At 38.4% G+C, this 26,935-nt stretch overlaps 1 protein-coding gene across 7 annotated transcripts; it reads right to left on the reverse strand.

Annotated features, from left to right (window-relative positions):
* Positions 1 to 1,082: 1,082 nt before the first annotated feature.
* USP16 (ubiquitin specific peptidase 16) lies at positions 1,083 to 26,860 on the reverse strand. Of its 7 annotated transcripts, none has more exons than XM_070367297.1 (19): positions 26,725 to 26,832; positions 25,741 to 25,930; positions 23,557 to 23,658; positions 21,328 to 21,506; positions 18,292 to 18,395; positions 16,923 to 17,026; positions 15,555 to 15,742; positions 14,886 to 14,981; positions 14,194 to 14,324; positions 13,827 to 13,914; positions 12,395 to 12,473; positions 10,848 to 10,939; positions 10,454 to 10,510; positions 9,328 to 9,504; positions 6,236 to 6,899; positions 5,090 to 5,184; positions 1,986 to 2,072; positions 1,390 to 1,546; positions 1,083 to 1,279 (listed from the first exon to the last, which is right to left on the reverse strand). In XM_070367297.1, exons 3-19 carry the CDS (start codon positions 23,615 to 23,617, stop codon positions 1,155 to 1,157), a joined length of 2,484 nt encoding a protein of 827 aa, XP_070223398.1. In that variant the 5' UTR covers positions 23,618 to 23,658; positions 25,741 to 25,930; positions 26,725 to 26,832; the 3' UTR covers positions 1,083 to 1,154. The 7 variants fall into 7 exon arrangements, with proteins under 7 accessions (XP_070223398.1, XP_070223401.1, XP_005907884.1 ...); XM_070367300.1 differs by lacking the exon at positions 26,725 to 26,832 and adding an exon at positions 26,324 to 26,481; XM_005907822.2 differs by lacking the exon at positions 25,741 to 25,930 and having other exon boundaries at positions 15,555 to 15,739; positions 26,725 to 26,860.
* Positions 26,861 to 26,935: the final 75 nt, after the last annotated feature.

Genomic DNA, 26,935 nt, shown 5'->3' on the forward strand with positions numbered 1-26,935 from the left:
TCTGGCCTGCTCTTTGTCTTTTTACGTAAGTTTTATTGGAACACAGATGTGATCAGGTATTTACATCCTGTCTGTGACTGCTTTCTACAAGGGAAAGGGCAGAGTTGGAGACTTAAGACAGAGATGAAGTGGCTTGCAAGGCCTCTGAGACATTTACTAATTATAGGAAGTGCTCTATAGGAAGTCTGTCAATCCCTGGACTAGATTTTTAGTATTTTTTCACAGCTCAGAAAATCCCTAAGACAGGTTAACTTGTTTCACTAGCGCTGAATGATGTGTTGAATGGATGACTTAAAATACATATATTTTAGCAGCAGAGAACAAAAAAAAGATACTTAAAATGCAACTGAAAATATGCTTCTTGACATATAAACTAAGCAAGTCAATTTTTATACCATAGAGGTTTGAAAAAAGCAAAGAACACTGTAAAAAGTAAACTTACTTTACAGAACATGTGCTACTATGTGTTGGTTATATGAGGTCACTGAATAACACTTTTACACTGTTTCTGGCATTTCAAAGGAATTTAGATGCAGTATGGCTGACTGGGCCTTACAGAAACTCATCAAAAGAAATTCTAATAGAGAACCTTACAGGAAGTTTAGACAGTTTTGGTATTCTTAAGGCTTTTTGGGTTGTGCGTGCCTTGGAAACTGGCTTGAGTTCAACCAACACCCCAGCGTATGCATACTGCTTGGCATCAGAAGAACGACATGTATGTTACTGCCAAATCAAATACCCTATGGTTATAAAATTAATACTTTCATTTTAACTAACACACTTCAAGTTTTGTTAGCCAGTCTGGAACTTTTTTTAATGTTTTCTAGTAGTGTGTGTCAGTACAACTTACTGATAAAGCAAATTTTGGGGGTAATTAATTTTATTGATGTGTTGCAAACCACCACGCAGACATATTATTGAGCACTTAAGTAATTCAGAATCCTTTCCAGAAATTGGAAGCAGGGATAAAAACCACTGTGACAATACAAAACCACTAAATTTTTAGGTATTTTCCCTTCAGTATTTTAGTAAGTGTGATTTCTTCTGGCATGTATTTAATTTTAAGTGAACATGATTTACAGTTAGTCTTTACTTTTTTTATTACAGCAATTATAAAAGCCATAAACGTTTCCAGAGAAAGCACTTTGAAATTGTTACAGTATTCTCTCATAAAATAGGAGGTAAGCCTGTGAATTTAGTACTTTAGTTGTAGGCACAGCTTGCACGTGAGTGTCGCTGATGTGAAACCACTGCCCTTTGGTTGATTCCATTTCAAAATCTGTCAAAAAGGAAATGTAAAATTAAATAGAAATGGAAAAATTCAAGTTCAGCCTTTTTTGGTTTTGCCATAATATCTGCTGAATACTAGAATTCTGTAAAACCTTTTACCTTGTGGAATATCACCATGGAGAACAAGGTTAGAGAGATGAGTGTTTGCAGTTCTTGTCTTGGCGTAGGCAGTATAATGCCCTGACCTCATGGTACCACTGTGTTCGACGACTCCATATAAGGAATACAGTACCCGTGTATGTTCTTCAGCAACATTCTTTAAAATGTGAACAGAATTCAGAAAAGTTATTTCTGGGCAAGATAACTGTAAACTATGCCAAAGGTCTCTAACCTTTGAGAATGCAGAAATCATTGAGTCTGAACTGGAATTTTCTCCCTTTTCTCAGCCTACTCTGTGGTATCACATTTAAGATTTTATTAGAAAGCTGCCACTGCCCTTGCCCTACTGGAAGAACCATAAACCAGAGGCCACCTGCTATAATCAGTTTCCTGGCCAAATGGGGGTTTAAAAATATATTGAAGTAACAACCTATGTTGAAGATGATTGATCACAGACCTTCAAATTACAAAGGTACAAAGACTCAGTGTACTCAGCAGCTCTTAATCAACTTCATACTTATGTGAGTTGCTGTTGGAATATTTGGTAATAAGCTGATTCCCTCAAAGATTTCCCCAAAAAGGCAAGTTTCACCTACCTTACACTTAAGGGTACAAAAAGGAGCCAAATCTAAGATTTCTGGAAATTTTATGTGTTTGTTAACTTTGCGAAGGTTAAAACCAGCCTGAAAAAGAAGGAGAGTAGATTTAAGTTCTTTTCCCGGAAAAACTACATAAGAGAACTGTCGACCCACCACAATGCCCAGAACAATAACCCAGTCCCAGTTCAGCTGTCTCAGAAAACTCTAGTTCCCTCACTGCTAACTTCCAGTTGACTGGTTTTTGCTAAGTGTACCTACACACAGTCCAGACCCACACACAGTCCAGATTGAGTAAACTGTTCCTGTAAGAACATTCTCAATGTTTCTGCTTTAACCATCCAGAAAAGCCAAATTAGACAAGAGACTGAGTGCTTAAAACTCAGCAATAGCAGAATTCTGTGAAGCACACTCTCTCAGCCTCACTCTAACCAAGCCTGGCAAACTATTTGTAAAGATGCACCCAGGTAAGTCAAACTCACACCAAACACAGGAGAGAAAATGCTCTGAAAATACTTAGGGAATCTAGAACTGAATTCACAACTGGTACTGCTCATGGTTCTTTCAGAAAAGATGGAGTCATCAAAAAGATGGAAATCCAAGGTACTAATGCCTTATTAAGGATCAGTAAAAATAAGATACTACACACATATTGCTAAATTTCCCAAGTGTGAGATATAACTAGTAAAGTGTCTTTTTTTGTTAAACCTGAAATTAAGGTTAGAGTAAGATGCTAATATAATAAAGAACACAGACGGTATGGACCTAACAGAAGCAGAAGATACTAGGAAGAGGTGGCAAAACCACAAAAGAATGATATAAAAAAGATGCTTAATGACCCAGATAACCACGATGGTGTGATCACCCAGAGAGCCAAACATCCTAGAATACAAAGTCAAGTGGGTCTTAGGAAGCATCACTAGGAACAAAGCTAGTGGAGGTGATAGAATTCCAATTGAACTATTTCAAATCCTAAAGGATGATGCTGTGAAAGTGCTGCACTCAACATGCCAGCAAATTTGCAAAAGTCAGCAGTGGCCATAGGACTGGAAAAGGTCAGTTTTCATTCCAATCCCAAAGAGAGGCAATGCCAAAGAATGCTCAAACTACCACACAACTGCACTCATCTCACACGCTAGTGGACTTCCCTGGTGGCTCAGACGGTAAAGTGTCTGCCTACAATGCATGAGACCTGATTTCAATCCCTGGGTCAGGAAGATCCTCTGGAGAAGGAAGTGGCAACCCACTCCAGTATTCTTGCCTGGAAAATCCCATGGATGGAGGAGCCTGATAGGCTACAGTCTGTGGGGTCACAAAAAGTGGCACACGACTGAGCAACTTCACTTTACTTTCACACACTAGCAAAGTAATGCTCAAAATTATCCAAGCAAGGCTTCAACAGTACATGAACTGAGAACTTCCAGATGTTCAAGCAGGATTTAGAAAAAACCTGAGAAGAACCCGAAAAGAACCCAAAATCAAACTGCCAACATCTGTTGGATCACAGAAAAAGCAAGGTAGTTCCAGAAAAACATCTGCTTTATTGACTACAACAAAGCCTTTGCGTGGATGACAACAAACTGGAAAATTCTTCAGGAGATGGGAATACCAGACCACCTTACCTCTCTCCTGAGAAATCTGTATGCAGGTCAAGAAGCAACTGGACATGGAACAATGGACTGGTTCAAAACTGGGAAAGGAGTTCATCAAGACTGTATACTGTCACCCTGCTTACTTAACTTATATATACAGAGTATGTCATGTGAAATGCCGGGCTGGATGAAGCAGAAGCTGGAATCAAGATTGCTGGGAGAAATATCAATAACCTCAGAGGCAGATGACACGACCCTTATGGCAGAAAGTGAAAAAGAACTAAAGAGCCTCTTGATGAAAGTGAAAGGAGACTGAAAAAGCTGGCTTAAAACTCAACATTCAGAAAAGTAAGATCATAGCATCCGGTCCCATCACTTCATGGCAAATAGATGGGCAAATAGTGGCAACAGTGGCTGACTTTATTTTGGGGGCTCCAAAAATCACTGCAGATGATGACTGGACTCATGAAATTAAAAGACAGTTGCTCCTTGGAAGAAAAGCTATGACCAACCTAAACAGCATATTAAAAAGCAGAAACATTACTTTGCCAACAAAGGTCCACATAGTCAAAGCTATGGCTTTTCCAGTGGTCATGTATGGATGTGAGAGTTGGACCATAAAGAAAGCTGAGCGCCGAAGAATTGATGCTTTTGAACTGTGGTGTTGGAGAAGACTCTTGAAAGGCCCTTGGGCTGCAAGGAGATCCAACCAGTCCATCATAAAGAGATCAGACCTGAGTGTTCATTGGAAGGAGTGATGCTGAAGAGGAAATTCCAATACTTTGGCCACTTGATACAAAGAACTGACTCAATGGAAAAGACCCTGATGCTGGGAAAGATTGAAGGCAGGAGGAGAAGGGGATGACAGAGGATGAGATGGTCGGATGGCATCACCGACTCAATGGACATGAGTTTGGGCAAAGTCCGGGAGTTGGTGATGGACAGGGAGGCCTGGTGTGCTGCAGTCCATGGGGTCGCAAAGAGTCGGACACAACTGAGCGACTGAACTGAACTGATATCTAAAAAGAGCAACATGTAGTAAGACTGAGGAGGGACTGTGCCTAAATTTCTCTTCCAACTTGACATTATCTTCATCAAACCCTTTTGTGTTACCCATATGTATACTGTTTTGGCTTCCCAGGTGGCTCAGTGGTAAACAATCCACCTGCTAATGTAGGAGTCAGGAGACTCAGTTTCAATCCCTGGGGTGGGAAGATGCCCTGGAGGAGGAAATGGCAACCCACTCCAGTATTCTTGCCAGAATAAGTCTATGGACAGAGGACCCTGATGGGCTACAGTCTACAGACCCCTGATGGGGTCACAAAAAAGTCAGATAAGACTGAGCAATTGAGCATGCACACGTACTGTTTTACTTTCCTACCTCTTTGAAGTCAGAACTAAGAATAACAGAAAACAAAAACCACACACACACACTTAATGTGTAGAGACCATAACAAATAAAGCAGGTATTACATATCTGAAACAAAGTTTTTGTAAGAAAACAAGGGGTACCTGCTGAAATCTCTTGAAATGAAGAGTGAGAACTGGAGGAGCAAGAGAAATTAGCATCTGCTTCTTAGCATTGGTGTAAATATGCTTTCTTTCGCCTATACAAAGAACCAAATGTTAGCAGTGTGAGTATCATTTTAGACTTCTTTAGCATTCTTCACCTGCTATAAAATCATTTCAAAACATTTAAATCAAAGATTAGTGAGCTTTCTGGAAAGAACCAAATAGTAAATATTTTAGGTTTTTGGACTAAGAAGCAAAAATCAAGGATATTTTACATGTATTAATACATGAGAGAAAATTTCCACAACTTTTTACTATTATAAAGTAATTGAGTACAATTGCAGTCTACTGAAAAGAATAGACTTATTTTTGGAGAGGTAATTAATTGGAGTTCTAAGTTAATGTTTTCTATCATAAAATCATTTTCCAATGTTCTATAAAAAATATTTTTAGCTCAGAGATCACAAAAAAAACAAGAGGTGAGCCAAGTTTAGAATACAAACCATAGTCCACTGACACCAGCACTAAAGCAAACAGAAATGCTATAAAATCAACACGATTCACTGTTTGTAAATAAATAAAAATAACATAGAAAGACTTGTCAAGTGTTTCAACAATTCAATTGAGAATCCTTAGGCATCTATGGTCCCTCCCTATCCTACCTACCCAATTTATAAAAACAAAATAAAAAGGTGGGGGCTGGGATAGGAGAGGAATTACTAGTATCTTTCTGTCTGTCTCTGAAGCAGCCTGTAAGGAAGCACTGCGCCCCAGGACCATGCACTGGGATTTCACCACACTCAAGAGTTCAGGTGTGTTTTCCTGGGCGCAGGGGCCTGAGAGCCATCACAATGAGGGGAAGCCGAGGACACACAGAAACAGCCCCAGGTGAGGGGTCTGTGAGATGCCTTAGCGGGACGCCTTCCTCACAGGGAGCGCCTGCTGGCAGAGTGCGGACTGCCCCACCCAACTGCTGGGACGCCAGTGAACTCCGCTTACCCACCCTTCTGTGAAAATGTTTACACAGGAAAGGGCTTAGTGACTCCATCCAAATCCTGACACAATTAAAACAGGAACAGTCTACTGATGCAGTGCAAACTGTTCCCCTGAACATTAACTTTACTTTCTGTGAAAGCATCTAAATACCTTTCATATTTGCCTTTGGTCCACTGTATTGTCTCCGCGTGCACACTTCACAAAGCAGTTTATTAGCATCCCGAAGTTTCTCGTTTCGAGTGAACTGATACAAACAATGTTGGACTGAACACTCATCGGTGTTGAAAGCCTCCCTATTTGCAAGCGTACAGAAAGCAGTCTCTGGATCTTCGTTTACAACCTCATATACCTTCGTCCCGGGAGTAGGATTGTCGTCCAGAATCTCTATATTTATTTCGTCAGGTTGCAGAGCAGCATTCAAGTTAAGGTTCTCAAAACCACTGGAAATGTCCACTTCTCCATTGCTCCCTTCCTTCAGGTAGGCACCGTTTAAATTCCTAGGACATTCAGTGGCAGACGATGCCAAAACCTCCAGATCATTATCCACACTGACATTTTTCATAGCTGCTTCCTCTGTGGATTTTTGATTGTCAGTTATACTTTCTATCATTTTTTCATGGCCATTCAAATCTTTCTGATTAACACAATATTCTTTAGGTGCAACTTCCTCTTGTGAGATATGGTTGGATTTAATATCTGCTTCTCTCTGAAGTGACATTTCAACTTCACATTCATTATCTTCAGGATGGTCAATGGCATAAACATCATTTAAATGAAGAACTTTCCCTTGAATTTTCTGTTGTCTTCGTTGGTTCTGTGTAAAAAGTACAAAACATTAAAAAAGAGAGGGAGATAAAAAGCATACATGTACCACATTAGATTTCTTATTTATCAATCAAAAATAAATAATAAGGAAGAGTTCACTCCCAGAAAAGTTCCTTTACTGTCAGAGATTAAATAATTATGAAGAAAAGTTCTTTGAAAGGAGGGGTAAACCATCACCAATATTCAAAAAACTGTCACACAGGGGCAAATAAAAATGGGCACGATTTAGACAGAGCAGTCTAGATCTAGACAGAGCAGCGAGGCTGCTGAACCCAAGCAGCCATGTGTGAAGGCGGGGGGCGAGTGACGACACATACATCATGAAGGGATGTATCCATGTGAGTTATAATTACACAATCAAGGCTTCACTTAAGAGAGAGAAAAAAAAAAAACTGAAAACTCAAGGACAAGCAGAGGGATGGAGGATAAAATTCCAGGAAACAAACAGCCCCAAATCAGAGGAGAAGAAAGGAAACGACACGTACAGAGGACACTTAAATCACTACCCACTTAACCACCTTCTTTGCTGTTTGCTGCCTCTGTCCCAGCATGGGGGTGTGGGGTTGGTGCGGGTAGGGTTTCACTGAGATTCCTGTTACTGGAATGACTGAAGACTCAAAGGGTTAGCACGTGAGCTGTCATAAAAGGACAGTTCCATGAGGCTAATTTGTAATACCAGAAAGTTAAAGGGCCACATCCAGGGCCCTGGACACAAACATTTTCTGAGACACTTCAGTTAAAAATAGTTACACATGAAAGAAAAATGAAGAAAGGAGATGAGCGAATACTTCAAAGGAACAGAAACACAAATGGCCCTTAAACATAAAAATATGCTTAACTTCACTTTCATATGTTGCTGGTGGGAACATAAATTGGTACAGCTTTTGTGGAGGGCAATTATTTTAGCAAAACTACAAATACAATCCCTCTTCTCAAAATATACCCTACAGATGACATATGTATAGGGTTATTCACAGAAGCACTGGCCATTATAGCAAAAGAGTATAGGTGTTTGTACATCTAAATCAATAAAGAAATGGTTAGATGAACTATAGCACATCTTTTAAGAGTACATCTTTTAAACTATATTTTGTAGAAGGCTGAGTGCTGAAGAATTGATGCTTTTGAACTGTGGTGTTGGAGAAGACTCTTGAGAGTCCCTTGGACTGCAAGATCAAACCAGTCAATCCTAAAGGAAATCAACCCTGAATTTTAACTGGAAGGACTGATGCTGATGATAAAGCTTCAATACTTTGGCTACCTGATGCAAACAGCCAATTCATTGGAAAAGACCCTGATGCTGGGAAAGACTGAAGGCGGGAGAAGGAGATGACAGAGGATGAGATGGTTGGATGGCATCACTGATTCAATGGACATGAGTTTGAGTAAACTCCAGGAGATAGTGAAGGACAGGGAAGCCTAGCGTGCTGCAGTCCGTGGGGTTGCAAAGAGTTGGACATGATTGAGTGACTGAACAACATTTACTACTCAAACAGAATTCTACATAACTTTTTAAAAAGAAATTTATTGGCATATAGTAGCTTTATAATGTTGGGTTAGTTTTAATCCTACAGCAAAGTGAATCAGCTATACATACATCTCTTTTTTCTGGATTTCCTTCCTATTTAGGTCACCACAGAGCATCAAGTAGAGTTTCTTTATATGATTGTTAAAAAAAAATGCATCCTGAAACATGAAGAAATGTAAAGATCTCCAAGAATCTAATTAAGTAGAAAAAAAAAGGACCAGAACAGTGTGCATAATTTTTAAAACCAGGAAAACACAAGACCACATATTTGTACTTGATTGTATTTTCCCAAAACATCTCCAGCACAAATAAGACACTAATGAGAGTAATATTATATCATACAAGGAGGAAGACCTTTATTGTACACCTTTATATATTTTTAAATGTTAACGTATTAGAAACTTAAAAAATTCTTGAATAAATTTTTTTTAAATCATAACAAGTAATGCAGTTTTTTTATGTATATAATTTTTAATTTTATTTTTAAACTGCAGTTTTTTTTTAAAGCACAACATTTTCTTCACATATTCTCAAAGAAATTTCACTGCAGAGAATATCACATGAGCTAATTCTGTAACTGCCAAATCGAGTAAAAGTGAAAGTCACGTCATGTCTGACTGTGATCCCATGGACTACAGCCTGCCAGGCTCCTCTGTCCATGGGATTCTCCAGGCCAGAATACTGGAGTGGGTTGCCATGCCCTCCTCCAAGGATCTTCCCAACCCAGGTCTCCCAAATTGCAGGCAGATTCTGAGACAACAGGGAAGCCTGTCAAATTAAAGTGCTGTACATAAAATAACAGACATGTCTACCACTGTCATTCAGACTTCAAACTCAATAGTCTAAAAGTTAAAATTAGACAAGGATGGTTTTCCTCCTAATTACCCACCTTGGCTTGCTTCTTGGCTTGCTTCTTTGCTTTTTTCTGCAAGTGCTTACTTGTTCCTGAAGGAATATCATTTCTCTCCTTTAAGTAACTATCATTATCTTTTTCTTCCTCGCTATCTTTATCTTCATCTTCCATTGTCTTTTTCAGATTTTTATCATTTATACTTTTCTTACCACTCTTAAAATATGGAGAGAATATGGACCAAAAATCAAACTTTATTACTGCTTGTAAAGAGATTTCACGTTACCTAAACAGTTTTCTATTCCTAATTTACACCAGATTTATTTTTCATACTGTTTGGAAACATATCCAGGACAAAATTCATTTATCTGAGACACTAGAAAACAATCTTCACATACTGAGAAAATAAGCAAACAAACAAAATGGTAAAAAAAGGCAATTTAACATGTGAGTGTAATAGAAAGGAATACAGTGAGTTGTAATAGATACATGCTGTACCATGCTGTAATTACGTCTATTTCTAAATGCACTTTCTGTTGGTAAGTGATTTACAAGTTCAACTACAGGTATTCCTTTCTATTCTTTTCTTCTCATGCAAGCGACAGTTTTAAAGAAAAGAAAAAATAGAGTATGTTTGGTAAGACATAGTAAATTTGGTAATCACTTAGTAACAGTGATTTAAAGGGACCCCCCAATTCATATTAAGTCGAATAATGATTTATCCAATACTCATAATTTTTTTTCCCTACTATTACTTGATAAGAACTAAATTTATATGGCTTACTCTGTTAATATTTATGAACTTAAACTTTAAGGGATTTGTGGTTAGTCTTAAATAATGAAAATAATAATGACTTATATGAAGTAAATACTTCCCTATATATAAACTAACCAAGTTAGTCATCCATAAACAATTCAAAACATAGTCTTTAAAATGCACATATATACACACACATAAAAATATATATATATACACAAATACATATATTTATTCATTATCTTTTCAAATCTTTAAAACTCTTCTATCTCACATATATTAAGAAAACTTTTTCCATGCAAGGCCTAGTAAAGTACCAACTTGGAAACGGTAACAAGCCCTCCCTCACAAAATTTAGCTCAGGAAAGAAAACGATCTACTTACATAAAATAAACTCAATAATCTTACCTGATCATCTAAAACCGGTAGAGACAAATCAAGGAAAGATTCATGAACCAAGGAGACCTTAACCAACCAAAAAAGAAGATGAAAAAAGGAGGAAAAGATTCACTTTAAACATCACATAGTAAAATCTTGGGGAGGGGAGCTAAATTTTAAAATAAAGGCTTAAGAATATGAAAAACTACACAGTGTTGAGGAATTTGGGTTAGGTATAAGAAATTAAAATATTACACTAACTTCTTCCTGATTTAAGGAATGTTCATAGTTCTAGCAAAAAACTATGCATACTTAGTTCAAAAAGAGTATCTTACAAAACTAACCAGATGTTTCTGTTTCCAAAAGAAACAACTCATGAACTCCATTAATATGCATAAATCCAGTCTGCACTGCATCTACTTACAGTTCTGCATTCATCACACATGATTGTACTCGTCAGCTCACCACCAAATATTCGGTCCACAAAACTTGGTACTGATTTTTTCTTTTCGTACTCTATAAGGGGAAAAAAGGCTATCAATTACCTGTACACAATTAATGAAGTAAGATGAAACTACTTACTTACCTATCTAACCCTGAAATTTTATTTTTAATTTCCTATTGACTTGTTTTTTTCTACTCATAATTACCATAATTTTATTTTATACTATAGTCAGCAGAATGTACTCCAGCATTCTAAGCAGGATACAATTTAACACATCTTGCACACACACACAAAAATTCTTATCTAGGGTCTAGTCAGTGCAAAATGAATTGTGCAAGTCAGTGAGACTTTCTGTGCATCAATATTTTAACTATCAAAAGTAAAATGAGCAGACTGGGCTACACAGGATAATAATTTAGCTCACTTCTAGCTCTAGTATTCTAACACTGCCAGCAAATTTGAGAGTAACTTGCTTTGTGAACTTCATTCAAAATCAAAACAAAAACAAAAAGCCCTTAGGAAAGTATTTCAGACAAAATCCTCCTTTTCTTTCTCTATGTCCCCAGAAACAACCTTGGTAAGCTTAGCATAAGATGATGGAATTTTACTACCTAGTCATCCAATTTTCTAACTACATGAAATGTATAAGCCTTGTTCAAACGACATGTGTCATTTATACAGAAACACATTTTATGACAGACAGTTGAGCAGGCTAGATTCTCTCCATTAATGGCCAGGCCAGCAACAAGGGCCCTGAGGAGGCAAATAGTTGCTCTGTGTAGATTCCAAGCTGTGCTTCACAATTCAGTAGTTGCTAGTCATTGGAGCCATTTAAACTGGTTAAAATCAAATGAAAATAAAAATTCAGCTCCTTTTGCACCGGTCACATTTCAAGGGCTCAACTGTCACATATGGCTACTGTATCAGACAGCAGAAATACTGAAGTAATCCATCATCAGACAGTTCTACTCAACAAACCTTTCCTAAATCATTAAATGTTACACAATAAGAATAAAGTCAGCTCCGTGATTAATAAACCAGCTGACAACTAGCAAAGACAAGTATAAATCACTAAAAATTAAAGTCTAAGCTTTTGAGGCAATTCTCTGGCAGTCCAGTGGTTAGGACTTAGACCCCTGGCTTTCACTGCTGAGACCTGGGTTCAGTTCCTGGTTGGAGAACTAAGATCCCTTGAGCCACGTGGCGGGGCCAAATAAATAAAGTCTAAGCTTTTAAAAAATAAAATTGGGATGTCATCTTATCATCTTAGCTCTATGTTTATAAATTTTACCATAATACTACATAAAAAGAATACACCTAGGTTAACTTCTCCTATTTACCTTTGGAGTATTGAATAATTTTTTTAAATCAACAGAGATAAAGAACAATAATTTTTTTAAATCAACAGAGATAAAGAACAATTATACACTAATAACTGTGGATTTGAAATACATGTGTCAGCAATCCTGTTTTAATGTACACAGGATTTCAACTATACTGTTTTAGTTCAAGAAGTCAGACATTACCTTTAACTTTATTTTTCAGTTCTTCATCCACTTTTTCAGTAGAATTATCAAATGCTTTAAGAATTCCTTTACTCACTCTCTAAAAGTAATAAAATAAATATATATACTATTAAATACAGTTATTTTCCTTAGAAATATGTAATCAAGTAAAGAAAATGATCAAACATTAGCACCCCAAAATTACCAAATAAAAATTGGTATTTTTAAAATCACATTTTCAAAATTAATTCCAGGAGCTAAAAAGAAATATACTTTAAAAAACAATAACTAACCCTTGAGCAAAGGCACTGTATTATCATTTCAAGATTTTAACCTACTCTAACCAAAGTTTCTCAGAACATGCCCACCTCCTTTGAAAAAGACCACTGAAATATCATGTTCTAGAAGCAGAGTGCACGTGTGCTCAGTTGCTAAGCTGTGTCTGACTCTTTGTGAATCCATGGATTACAGACTGCCAGACTCCTCTGTCCATGGGGTTTCCCATGCTAGAATACTTGTGCAAAATTCCCATGCAAAATTTTGTCATCTTCCAGACCCAGGGATCAAACCTGCATCTCTTGCCTCTCCTGCATTGGCAGGCGGATTCCTGAGCCACCTGAAATCCCAGAAGCAGAGAACACTGGCAGGCGGATTCCTGAGCCACCTGAAATCCCAGAAGCAAAGAACTATAGGGACAGACTCCAGTGCTCAAAGCCCAGCTCCATCACTACTGGGTGACCCTGAACCAGGCAATGAACTTCTAGATATCCTAGCTTCATAATCTATGGAGTGAGAAAAATGACAGTAGCATGTACCTCACAGAATGGCTGTAAGGACTGAGTAGGGTAATTCATAAAATACTGAGAACAGTGCTTAACAAAACATAAAAGCAAAATAAGTATCGTTATCGCTGTTATTACTATTACTAATTATATCTACACACACCCTCCCCAAAATTACTTTACATACTGGCAATTAACAAAAATTTTACAACGCAACAAATGCTCCCTGACTCTTACAAAATAAAAATACTTCCCAGAATAAAAAGAGTGTTAAATCACACTCAGAGTAAGAGTAAGGCTGCACTGCAACTGGGAATCGTCTGGGGAGGAATATTTTCCATACCTGTATCTCTCCTGACAGGCTACAATGTCAACCCTTAGAGAACAATAATGATGCAAACAGCGAGCAAAATAAAGCGTCATGAAAAGAATCATTTTTAATTCCCTTCATTCATTTAATAATTAAAATATACTAGCCAAAAAAAGAAAAGAAGAAAAATAAATAAATAAGCAAAGAAAATACACTGGTTGAAAGGCTGGTGAAGAAAAAAAATTTTAATATAATGGCCTCAACAACTAGTTTTCATTGCTCTAATAACCCTTAAAACATCAAATGACAGACAAGTTAATGAAGATGAGATTACAAAATACACTCATCAAAATGTGCTAACCTGATGTTCTTCTGCTCTCATTCCATCCAATAAATAGCGAAGCAGCTCCTGACTGTCCTGTTGCTGGTAGCCTTTAAATCGCACTGCTCTACAGGGAAGAAAGAAAAACTATGGTGAGTCCACTAAAATGAAACTATTTTTTATAAAATCTTAGGATCATATCCCAAATTTTGGCATGTTCCAGTTTCTCAAAATTTTTGTTTAGTCCAACAACACTCTTGGCAGATTTAATTTTCACACAAAGTATATGTTTTTTAAACCATGCTTTAATATTATCTACTGAATTCACTCTAATCCTATTAATTTTTCATATTATTTCCCAGCTTCTTACTGATGCACTGAAAGCACAATCAATATGGATACTCACTTTTTACAGACCTGAGAAAAGAGTTCTCTAGGTGTCACGATTCCCTTTTTGGTCTCTTGCATCTCGTTAAGAAACTGGCTCATGGCTAACGTAAGAGGGCCTGGTGGCTCAAGATTTATTTCTAAGGGTTCCTGAATACGGGAATAAAAATTACTTTCTTCAGTCAAATTTTAGAATTGTTTATCAAAATGTAACTCGTCAACCTATATTCCTATGTTCCTAATAGAGCTGTTCCAATTAAAAGTTCAAAATGTACATCAAAAGATGGAGAAACTTTTTAGTCCTAAACTATTTTGATAAAGAATTCAGTTTTACTGTTTTATCTTATCAGGAACTTACTGCCTAGGAACTGAAAGAGCTAAATCAAAATGTAAATAATAAAAATGGAGATGGTAAAACTCATTTCGCTACACAGCATATCAGTCACCGTAAAAGAAGTTCAAAATGATAATGCGTGCTCAGAGCTTCATACGCAGCATTCCCCAGAAGGAAGCCAAACACTCAGCACAGCAGAAGGGCTTTCAGGAGCAAACACATGTAAAGGCCCCTCATAAATATCCATTAGCCTGAAAATTTAACTTGGTAACTTAAAACAAACAAAAAAGGTGAAAACGAGCACCAGTTCTTAAAAATAATTTAAAATGCTGCTACTCAGAGAGGAAAAGAAAAAAACAAAATTTTAAAGTACATACTGTTAGTGCCAAATCAGGTGGTTCAATTTTTACAATTGTTCCGGACATTTTTACTTCTTTTAATAGTTCTCTAAGCACTGGTGTTTGTGACAAATTCTGGAATGCAGGATGGAAAAGAAAGGAAAAATTATTTACAGGCAAACCAATTCAGTCAAATACTTTTAAGTGTCTATTCTTCCAAAACAGAAAAACACCATCAACACTGCAACTTTTATTGTGTCTGTTACACACAAAGTAACATCATGCTCTTCCCCCGACTCTAACTGGTTCATTAGTACTTCAGTCCTGAGTTTAGTCATCACGTCAGGTCCTTCTCACAACCACCTACTATGATAGCTACCCTAACCCTACCACCACCACCCCCACCCCCACATGCAACCAGGAATTTATTTCTGTACTTGGTTCTCTTGTGTTTCTAACACCCAAGTGACAGTTCTATGAGGACATGCGCCATAGTTTGTTTTGAACCCCTTCGCATGCCAGTGCTTAGCACAGGGTTTTACTGTCATGCAAAGTAAACATTCCCTTGAATTTTCTTTGAAAACACAGGAAGAAACTACGTCTGAGGGAAGAGCTCAATATCATCAGTAGCAAATATGCAAAAACATCCTAGCGTTATGAGGAAAATACTAAGATCTTTTTAAAGGGGAGAAATATTAACATTGGCACCTGCATAACTGCATTGAAGAAACATGTATTTCCCAAATTACTGAGTCCTTTCACAGTTATTTGGGAAGTAGAATTCATGGAAGGATTTTCTCTCGCCATGTTTTCCTTTTTTTCTCTCTCTTGCTCATTTTTACTCTCCTTTTCTAGCTTTTTGTTTTCAAGTTCAATATTACCATTATCTTCTGCTGCTTAAAAAAAAAGGAAGAAAAAGAAATGATTTAGCAAAATGTGCAAGACACCCAAACCAAATGCAAAGATATACTTGGGACCAGAATTTGTGAATTTTACTTAATAACATGATTTGCCACCTGTTTGATTTTAAATGTTTTATTACAAATAAATTACCATCAAAAGAGAAAAACCAATAAACCAAAAATATTCAGAACTGACATAAGCAAACCAAACAGTATTCAGTATAAATCCCCTTTTAACTGAACAAATGTTTTTTACAAATGAGCAATCTTACCCTGTGAAATCAGAGTATCAAGCAATCAAGCAAAGAACATGGACATAAAGTAAATTTTTAAATGAAGTCTGAGAGTGGAAAACTAACCCTGGAGACTTCCCTGGTGGTTCGTTGGTTAAGAGTCTGCACTCCCAATGCAGGGGCTTGGGTTCAATCCCTGGTCAGGAAAGGAGATCCCATATGCCAGAACTACAAGTTCCAGCATCGTGCAACCAAGATCAAAGATGCCATATGCCGCAACTAAGACCTGGTGCAGCCAATTACATTAACTAAAAAAAACTAATCTTGAAGTTAGGAACAAACAATTCTGGCTCCACAAAAGATACCTCTGGGAATGTAAAAATCTAAAGGAGCTTTTAAAGCAGATGATGAAAATCAACCCTATTAACTTAATAATGAATGAAAAAAACGAGAAGTATCTGGCCTTTTGAAGGAATCATAGGCACTTTACTTTCACATCATCCGAACAATGTAGCAGTTCAGTTCAGTTCAATCAGTCCAGTCCTACTCTTCACCACCCCATGAACTACAGCATGCCAGGCTTCCCTGTCCATCACCAACTTTCACATCATCCAAATGATGTAGAAAGAAAAATCCATTATAAAGCAGGTCTGCCTTAAGCCCTGTGCCAGGGTATGGGAGTGTGGCGTTACTGCTCATCACTAACCCAGACTCTTCATCACATATGACTATATTATTTCTCAGATTCCCTTCTAATTCTAACTCCTTATAATTATCTATGTTCTTACTGTTCTACATTGTTAACCAAAGATAGTTTCATAGTTTGAAATCAATCATTAATAATGGTATTCAGCTATATGCAATGATACAGTATGTGAAACTAAATACCCACAGATAATATATACCAACATTACAGTCTATATTAAGAAAAATGATTTTACCTGATTCTGGAGTTGTACTGCCAGCCTGCTTTCTAACATAATCAACCACCTGACCCAATCGGTTTGAATTACAATACTGGACTTCATCATCACATAGGTAACACCTGTGTCCCAACAGATCCCAGAGAAGAAAAGTGACAAACTGACAACCACCAAAGGAGGCTAATTTTAATAAAGGAGACCCAAAATGTGTGACCCTCACTACTCCAGTACAGAAACTGAAAATAAAAACGCTATGTTTTCTTGAAGAAGACTATACATATTAACTCTGCTGTACTGTTAGAGTTAGCCTGAATTACAGCTACATATAAGTACTGTGAAAATACTCCAAACATGTTATAGAAATGATTGTTTATAACATGAAAGTTTTTTCTAATCATTCTAATCTAATGTTAAATTAACATTAATTAATGTTAACATCAATTAATGTTAATCTAAACATTCTAATCTAATGTTAAATTACAGATCTACATTATCAAAATTAACAAATTTTACAACTGCCAAATGATGTTCAGTGAATGGACTTCCCAGGTGGCGCTAGTGGTAAAGAACCTGCCTGCCAACGCAGGAGACATGAGAGACCTGGGGATGATCTCCTGGAGGAGGGCAAGGCAACCCAGTCCAGTACTCCTGCCTGGAGAATCCCATGGACAGAAGAGCCTGGTGGGCTACAGTCCACAGGGGCACAAAGAGTCAGACACGACTGAAGCGACAGCACATGTGCACGTTCAGTGAACAGTGCTATGTAAATGGTTTTTAAAGATGCAAAATTTTAATGATGTTAAAAGACAAAAAATACCAGCCTAACATTTTCATGCAAATTCATTGCCAAAATTTATTATCTCAGTTTATCTGGAATTTGTTCTTAGTGTCCCAACTCTACCATATGCTTTGTAATATCACGAGAGAAAAACAAAGGGTAAAAATTCCTATGTCTTCTACATACTATAATTATTGTGTTCGTACAATACTAAGCAAAAGCTTCTCACAACATCACTCTCTAGCCTTCTGAAAGTGATGCGTGCGTATGAGCTCAGTAGCTCAGTTGTGTTGCTCTTTGTGGCCCCGTGGACTGCAGCCTGCCAGGCTCCTCTGTCCGTGGGATTTTCCAGGCCAGCATGCTGGAATGGGTTGCCAACTCCTTCTCCAGGGGATTTTCCCAACCCAAGGATCAAACCCAAGTCTCCTGCATCTCCTGGCTTGCAGGCAGATTCTTTACCACTGAGCCAATGGGGAAGCCTGAAAGTGATGGTATGTAGACAAATACTAAAAAATTTAAACTTTCTTGCTCTTTAAAACAGTTCCAACACCTCCATTCCCCAACATTTCAAATAATTTCCAGCAAATGGGCACAGGAGTTGAAACTCACCATACACTCCAGTTGTCCAAACTAAGAACCAGGCAATGAGGTTCTGATCTTGGTTTCATGTAGTGCTTCAAAGCATGTTGCTCCTGAGAATTTCTGCCACAGCCCTAGAGAATCATAATCATAAAACTCAAAGCCACAAAAACTCACCAGGAGAGAATTCACAGTCTACAATGAATAAGGAAGTGGATCAAGAAATCCTGCCATTCTTACAATTTTAAAATTAAAACTTTAGACTCTGGCAGAGTCCAGACTTCGTTAGAACTTAAATACGAAGAGGCACCTGAGGACATTTCAGGAAGAAGGTACTTAGAAAACCACACACTAGAAGTACTCTTTTGCTCCAGCTTGTCCTTTCCAGTCCTAGCTAAACCATGCTAATGCAATCATTCACTAGTTCTAGTTTAGACTCCTTAACATCTTCATAAATATTTTCCTAACTTCAACCTTCCTTCACATACTTATTTTTTCAGTTTAATAGTCCTAAAATAAAGCTCTGTTAATATACTCAATTCAAAAGTGATGAACTGCTCTCAGCAAACCTACTCAACAAACCTGATACCTTTGGACCCCAATCCACCTTTCCAAGGTTAGCGCCCATATTCTCCTATTTGAGTACCATTTACTAGCTAAAACCACCTCGCTTCCACAATACAGTTTTGTTCACATTATTCCATCTGTCTTGAAATTCTTTACCATTACTGCCGTGGATCAAATCCCACTTGGTCTTCAGGATCTTGCTCAGAGGCCACTTCCTCTTAGAAGCCTATGCCCAGCTTCCCAGATGAGAAAACACTGTTCCTCCTATAGACAAACTCCCACAAAACATGGTGTACGTTCCTGAGGGCATGCCTTATTTTCTACCTTACAGTGAAGCTGTTAATGTTGCTATCCTTTCTTCCCTTTCACACCCCTTCTGCAGGAGTGTAAATCCTGAAGGCATGAAAAACTGAATGAATCTATTACCAAAGACTAGCAAAATGAGGGAGGTCAATAAGCATTAACTGAACAAGTTAAGCGGGAGACTTCCACCTACATCTGCATAGGCGTATTCACAGGAGAACATGACCAGATTGTTCACCTGCAGCTGATGAGCCACAGCTAAGAAGCACAGCTTCACTGTGTATCTATGTGAACCAGGCCTTCAACTCTCTGACAACACTACCATAAGTGGTCCTGTCTCTACTGCAGCTACTAAAAAATATTACTTTGGGGGTGAAATATCCATCAATGGCTTCTACGCTTTAACTATGATACCAAACCTACTGATTAATTTATCCCATTCAACATTTAGTTCTAAAATAAATGAACTGCAATTTGGTATTGATTTTGAAAATTCTAATACCAACTGAGGCTATCTGAAACAAACGTGAGATATCTAATAACTGAGAATCCTGTGCTAACACTGTAAAGCATAACTATTAGGATGAAAGTTAACAGTTAATACTGATACTGTCTTACCCCAAGGAATTAAAAAACTAGCAAAATAAATAAAATTTATAATAGGAAATGCATTATGGAAAATTTGTAGTAGTAAAATATATTCATGCTCATCATAAGTATCTAACAGGTTAAATGACAACTTTTCAAATACAAATAAATAAAAATGCTAACATAAAATTTTGTAACTGTCTGGCCACAGTGAGATCTTACCTATCAGAATGGTAAAATAAAAAACTGTGACAATACTAAATGCTGGCAAGGATGGAGAGAGTGGATCACTCAAACACTACTGGGAGGAATATAAAATAGGACAGCCATTCTGGAAAAGCCTGGAAGTATCTTAAAAACTAAACATTTAATTATCATATTACCCAGCAATTGCACTCTTAGACATTTTCCCCAGAGAAATGAAATCTTAAATTCACACAAAAATGTGTACACAAATGTTCATAGCAGCTTTACTCATGATCACCAAAAACTGAGATCAGCCCAGATGTCCTTCAACGGGTGAACAAACCGTGGTACACCCTACCATGGAATACCACTTAGCAATAAAAAAGAAGCAACCATTGAGACACAGGACTTGGGAAAACCTTCACAAGTGTAAGTAAAAAAAGTCAGTCCCAACACGTTGTGTATCACATGATCCCACTTATGCAACATTTTTGAAACGACAAAATTTTAGGAATAGGGAACAGACTAGAAGTTGTGAGGGGCTGGGAGGAAGGGTAGCAGTCCAGAGGTGGGCATGAGTGGGCATGATTTTTAAAAGGCAACATAACACTCCATGTGATGTCGGAACTTTTCAATGCCTTGACTGTGGTGGTGGATACGAATCTCCACAGGTGCCGAACCAAACAGCACTTAATACATACACAACACACGTACACCCCCACACAAACTAAGAGCAATAACACTGGGGAGACCTGATTAAGACTGTTGGATTGTATCTGTGTTAATATCCTGGTTGTGATACTACACTGTAGTTTTAAAAAACGTTACCACCGCTCAGTCCAGTTTCCTAACAGGTAAACTTACCACCACCAAGGTTGATTAAGAGGCCCTCCTGACCTTTAGTATCATGATGATACCTGTGAGCGGTTCTGCCACCCAGATACCACCAGACCCAAGGTATTCATTCCCCAGAGGCCAGAAATGTGGCCTGGGGACAGATCACTGCTCTGTCTGTCCATCCCCAAGAATTATCCTCAGTGGAACGAAGCTGCCTTCCTCACCATCAGTTCCATTCCCCAGAAGCAACCAACATCCAATGACTGGTCTAGGCACAAGGACAGAGGCTTGGCCCTGTGCCGCAGTTCAGGACCTCTCTGAAGACCAGACTCCACTGTGCGTTCAGCTGAAGCCCTGAAGCACTGCCTCCGCCTAAGCTTGCTTCTCTCCCTGTTTTCCTAGTACAGTACCCGAGAATACTCCCCAATAAACCCCCCACACACGAGTCTCAGAACCTATTCCCCAGGGAACACAAACTACGCCAACACACATTCTGGTCACCCATACCGTGCTTTTAGGTACTATCTTCTAAAATAAGTTCAGAGAGTTTAATACAATCCCGAATCGATCAGAATCTAAGCATACCTGATGGCCACATTTAAGACACAGCCAAACTGAAGGATTTTCTTCTGTTTCTTCTTCAGATTTATCTTTTACTTTATTGTCCGTCTTACAATCTTGGCAAATATTCCATTCCACATTCACTAAAGCTTTTTTCAAATTACCTTGTTCCAATCCTTTTCTAATGTGTCTGCACACAGGTTCTATTAAAACAAATAACAAATATGAGGTAGAATATGACTTTCTTCAGTTAATCTCAAAACTTACACCTGATTTGAACTTCAAAAATGAATTTACTCTATAAACTAATTGTTAGATAACCTAAAAACTTAAATTTTTGTCTGATATTTGATCATGAGATGATTATGTACGAAAGATCTTATACAAGCTTTGAAGTTCTAGGTATAACCACCACCACCCTAAATTCACTTCAATTTATTAATTGTATCTATTATCCTCTTTATTTTATAAGGTTGCAGAGAAGGTCCCTCATTCAGTCAACAATACAACTGCTGCATGTCTGGCACTGTAATAGACAATACAACCGAAAACATGACCAACTCACAGCTCTTTCTTTGAGCAGCTCACATTCTTGCAGAAGCAAATAAATGAATGCACAAGAATCTCTAGATATGCTCTATACATATGCTTGGGTGCTTAGTTGCTCAATCACGTCCAACTCTTTGCGACCCCATGAACTGTAGTCCGCCAGGCTCCTCTGTCCATGGGATTCTCCAGGCAAGAATACTGGAGTAGGTTGCCATTTCCTTCTCCAGGGGATCTTCCCGACCCAGGGATTGAACACCCATCTCCTATGTCTCCTGCATTTGCAGGTTAATTCTTTACCACTGCACCACCTAGGGAGCAGTGCTACAGACATACTACAGCAGCACAAGAAGAGAAGGCTAAAGTCAACGGAAGTTCACAGAAGAGGTAATGACTGTACAATCTTGGGAGATATGTATAGTTATAAAAATTTCTCATACTGATTAAGCAGGTACTATGAGCATGACACTGTGCTAAGTGTTCACACACATTATCTCATTTACTCTACACAACCACCACGAAAAGCAGACTGTACTACCCTCAATGATAGATGAGAAACCTCAAAGTTAGTGCCCAAGGTCACAGAACTACTGAGTGGCTGTACTAGAATTTGGATTTAAGTCTTTTTAATTTCAAGCTCATAGTTTAAACTATGATTTAATGGAGTAAACAATCTGAAAAGGCCTTGTGCTTAGTTGCTCAGTCGTGTCTAACTCTTTGCAACCCTAGTGACGGTAGCCCATTAGGCTGCTCTGTCCATGGGATTCTCCAGGCAAGAATACTGGTGCGCGTTACCATTTCCTCTTCCAGGGGATCTTCCTGACCCAGAAAAGGCCACATCCCATTAACAAAGGGATGGACGTATAAAATGTAGAAGTGCATGCTCTCTTCTCAGAATGGCAGTCACAAGTGAAATAATGAGCAGCAGGACCTGAGACTGAAAACCCCAGTGGGGCCAGATCGGTAACAGGCTATGCAAGCCACTCTAAAGGGCTTCAGTTTTTTCACGGCTCCTGGAGGTTTAGAAACTCATCAAGTGGTACAATTAGCTTTATGTCCAATGAATATGCACCAAGAGAATACAAATGCAAATGAGATCATGTGAAAAACTACTAAAGCCCAGTAAGTTGTCAAAAACAACACAAACTGAAAAAAGAAAATATTCTTTTTCAACTAGCAAATCAGCAAAGATTTTTACAAATGATACCAACCTGTGTCAATAAAGGTTCAGAGAAATGTGTACTCTGTTACGCTGCTAGGGGGCCTCTATGTTAGTAATACATCTCTGAATGGCAATAGATCCAAAAGAATCTAGAAAATATTTATACCGCTTAATTCAGCAATTCTAATTATAGGATCTGTACCAAGAAGATAACCAGATGTGCACAGTTTGAGCTACAAAAATATTTAGTATCACACCATTCATAACACTGAAAAGTTGAAGATTACCTACATTTATAACAGTGGAGGATTACCCAAATAAATCATGAAATACGCACCCATAGTCTTTTATATCAATGGAATAAATATCACGCCATTAAAAATGTTGTGCAGACTATTAAATTACATGTCTATACAAACATTAAGTTAGAATGCAAATTACAAAATAACATAATCAAAACACATTGATCCCATTTTTACATATTAAAATAGATGTCCATTTAGGGATACAAACATTACTTTAAAAATTTAATTGGTGAAATATACCTAAAGATTCAGAAGAATCATCAATTGGAACAGTTTTTCCCTTTGTCCGTTTCTTTCCCATGTTGGCACTTTAGGGGTTACTTACTGACACAAAACAACAATCTAGAAAACAAGATAAAGTTAGCTTGACCAAAAAAAAAAAGTTTTACAGTTCTCTAGGATACAGTAACGTAACTAAACCGCATCATTTTGTGTATCTATCATACTTTATAAGCTACAAAGACCATTCACATGTATCATTGTTTTCAACAAGAACCCCCAGAAGTAGAGTATTACCTCTGTTTTTCATAGGTTAGGAAACTGATTCTTAGTAATGTTAAGAGGTTTTCAATAAATGTAAAGGTCTGGAAAGAATTTGTATCTTCTTACACAGATCCTGATGTCTTAACACTTTACACTATTAGGAACTTAACTTCTCACACCATAAATGTGGAATGGCGGTAGCACTTTGAAACTCTAATTTCCCTTTCTTCAAAGCTATCTAAGAAAGTTCTTGCAGGCAATGCAATTAGATTTGTAATTTCTCAAAGAAAATTAAAATAATTCTGAAAACAATCTCCTAGAGGGAGTCAGAAAATGTGCAAAATAGTTTCAAAGCCAAATAACATAGTATGATACACTGTTCTGCATCTTCCCACACCAGAACTTCCTATGGATGTTAACTGAAAACTGACTACATCTGTATTCTTGACCATTTACATTATCATATTCTTGACAAAATCAGTTTGAAATATGACAAATCTGAAGTGAAGTGAAGTCACTCAGTCGAGTCCAACTCTTTGCAACCCCATGGACTGTAGCCTGCCAGGCTCCTCCATCCATGGGATTTTTCCAGGCAAGAATGACAAATCTAGCTCATTATCAAATCACCTCTTCAGTCAACAATTAAAAATCAGAAAACATGAAAAATACTGAAAGTACATACAAGTCTACCTAATAATGATGTTGAAAAGTTATAGTTTACATACATTAGAATAACTTAGTGTCAAAATGACTTAAATGACTATAATAATTATTTTACCTGGGATGCTTGTGAAAATTCTGATTGCATAAGTGGAAAGTAGGACGTGGGACATATATTTTTAAAACACTTCCCAATTATTTCTGAAAGGTAGCTGTCATCTTGCTCTGGCTTATAGTCTTAAAAATATTCCTCCTTTAGTTCTTAATGTGAGGGTAATTCAAGGTAATCCCACAAGGTTTGTAAGAAAAATGAGTGCCAAATCATTAACTGTTACCCTTTTCAAAGATAAAACATTAACAAAGTTTCATGTTTACAAAACCAATGTATGTATTAACAGAACAAAACTATATGGTTATATACAAAATGAGGGTATATTCTGATTTGGAAGGGGGGAGGAACAGCACCCAAGTTCTTGCCTCACTCCAATCCAACTCCCTCTAATCTGTGCTGCATTCTAGTACAGACATTATCTTCCAATGATGCCATTTTCATCAAATCACTCTCCTGATTCAAAGTACTTGACAGTTTTTCAACCCACTCTCCTGTGCCGTGCACTCGTGGTCCCTTATAAATTTTCCTCAACACCCTGGTAACCCTGACTCTCATTATGTCTCAGAAAAGAGCCACTAATCTTTAGTCATACAGTGCTTCGGATTTTCAAAGCCTTTACATAAATATTATCTCATTTGATTTTCACAAAAGCCTTTAAATGGAGCATTGTGCTAAAGAAGTAAACTCAAAACGATGAAAGATCACAGGGTGGCAGAAATGGAACTTAAATCATAGATCTTTTGGTTCCAAAGCAGAATCCTACGGACTCTTCTGTACCCTCCACTCCAAAACACCTTGCCTTCCACCTCTAAGCCTTTACTCTCTAGCTGGGAGTTCGCTCCATCTATCCAAATCTTCCCAATTCCTCCAAGATGTTCATTTCAATGGAGCCTTAGGCAACCAGTTGACTTTAAATAAACCACTCAACTCTGCTTTCCCAGCGTTCAGTGTGTGCTATTCATCTTGTACCCTGATCAGATACCTAAGTGAGATGCTTCTTAAATCTTTTCCCTGGACCTATGTCATTTCTCTACCTGGAATCTGAAGTTCTAAGAGCAAGAAAGTGTTTTAGGCCTTACTTCTGAATCACCTACAGCATTTAGAATAGTGTTAACATATAGCAGATCCAGAAATACTTCTTGCATTTAAACAGAAAAAGAGAATAGTACCTGTGGCATTAAGGATGATTATAAGGTGCAAAGGTAGGTATACAAGAATGAAGCACACAAATTCCGGTGAGAAAGAAAAAGGTAAAGAATGAAGAAATCTGCAGCAGTGAAGACAGCACTAGCAAATCTGGTTTTGGACCTGCTAGTCGCTCAGACGCCAAAGGAAAACTTGAAAGACGAACTGTAATTGCTGCAGGCAGAGGACAGTAGAGGGACTGCTTCAATGATGTGGGAAAAAAAAAGAGCTCCCAATAAATTTCTGACAACTATAAAGGGCATCTAATGAGTTGTGAAAACAGTACTGCATCATCATCTATAAAACATCCATAAATCTCCTCAATTTTTCAGGCGAGTCTTCAGATGAGCGCTACCTTCTGGGCCAAATTACTCTTTGCAGGGCTCCACGCAAAACATAAATCATAGCTGGTCTTGCCGGCTCTCCTACTAACCCAGTTCCCTTCCCTCTCCGCCCTTCAAGTATTTCCCACGCCTGCCTGGGATCCATTAAACATGCATGAGTTTGGAAAACTTCTGTCAGCGGGGCTAAAACAGGGCTTTCAAGTTTCGCGAAGAGTTGTCCTACCCTGGGAGCACTGAATCGTCTAGACGACAGCTCCTGCCTGTCCTAATAACCAACAAGCGGACGCGGTGGCAAACTCAGCGCCAACTCGTAAGAAGAGTCCCCGGCCGCGCGAAGTCCGCCAGACCTCCCCTTCCCTTCCAACTGCTCCGCACCCACGGGGGGAACCTCGGGGTCCACTGGGTCGAGGAGGGCGCCAGCACCGACAACTCATTGGTCAGCTCCTGGAACTGACAGGACATGAGGCCAATGAGAACGCGGTACTGGGCCGAGGCCAGGTAACGTGCTTAAAGGCAGAGGGGCCTTCGAGGAGAGAACGAGGTCGGGGCAGGAAAATTAGGGCTCCCGGGGGCGCAGGAAGTCATGCGAGTGGTGACTGCGAAGGCAGTGGGAGCGGAACTCACCCACGGCGACAGCGCCCATTGCTGCATCCCCTAATGGGCCCTCGGGCCGGGCAGCCTGCTCCGTCTTCCTCCCCGGTGACGAATTGAGAGCGACGGAGCAGAAGCCAGCGTGACCCCTGGAAAGCAACAACTTCCGGTACGCGGCATTATGGGAAGCGGCTGTGCCCCTGGGGCCCGGCGGTACTGACGCTAGTTAATCGGCGCCTGCGCG

The sequence above is a fragment of the Bos mutus genome, chromosome 1 (assembly GCF_027580195.1).
Source record: "Bos mutus isolate GX-2022 chromosome 1, NWIPB_WYAK_1.1, whole genome shotgun sequence".
Classification (NCBI taxonomy): Eukaryota; Metazoa; Chordata; class Mammalia; order Artiodactyla; family Bovidae; genus Bos; species Bos mutus.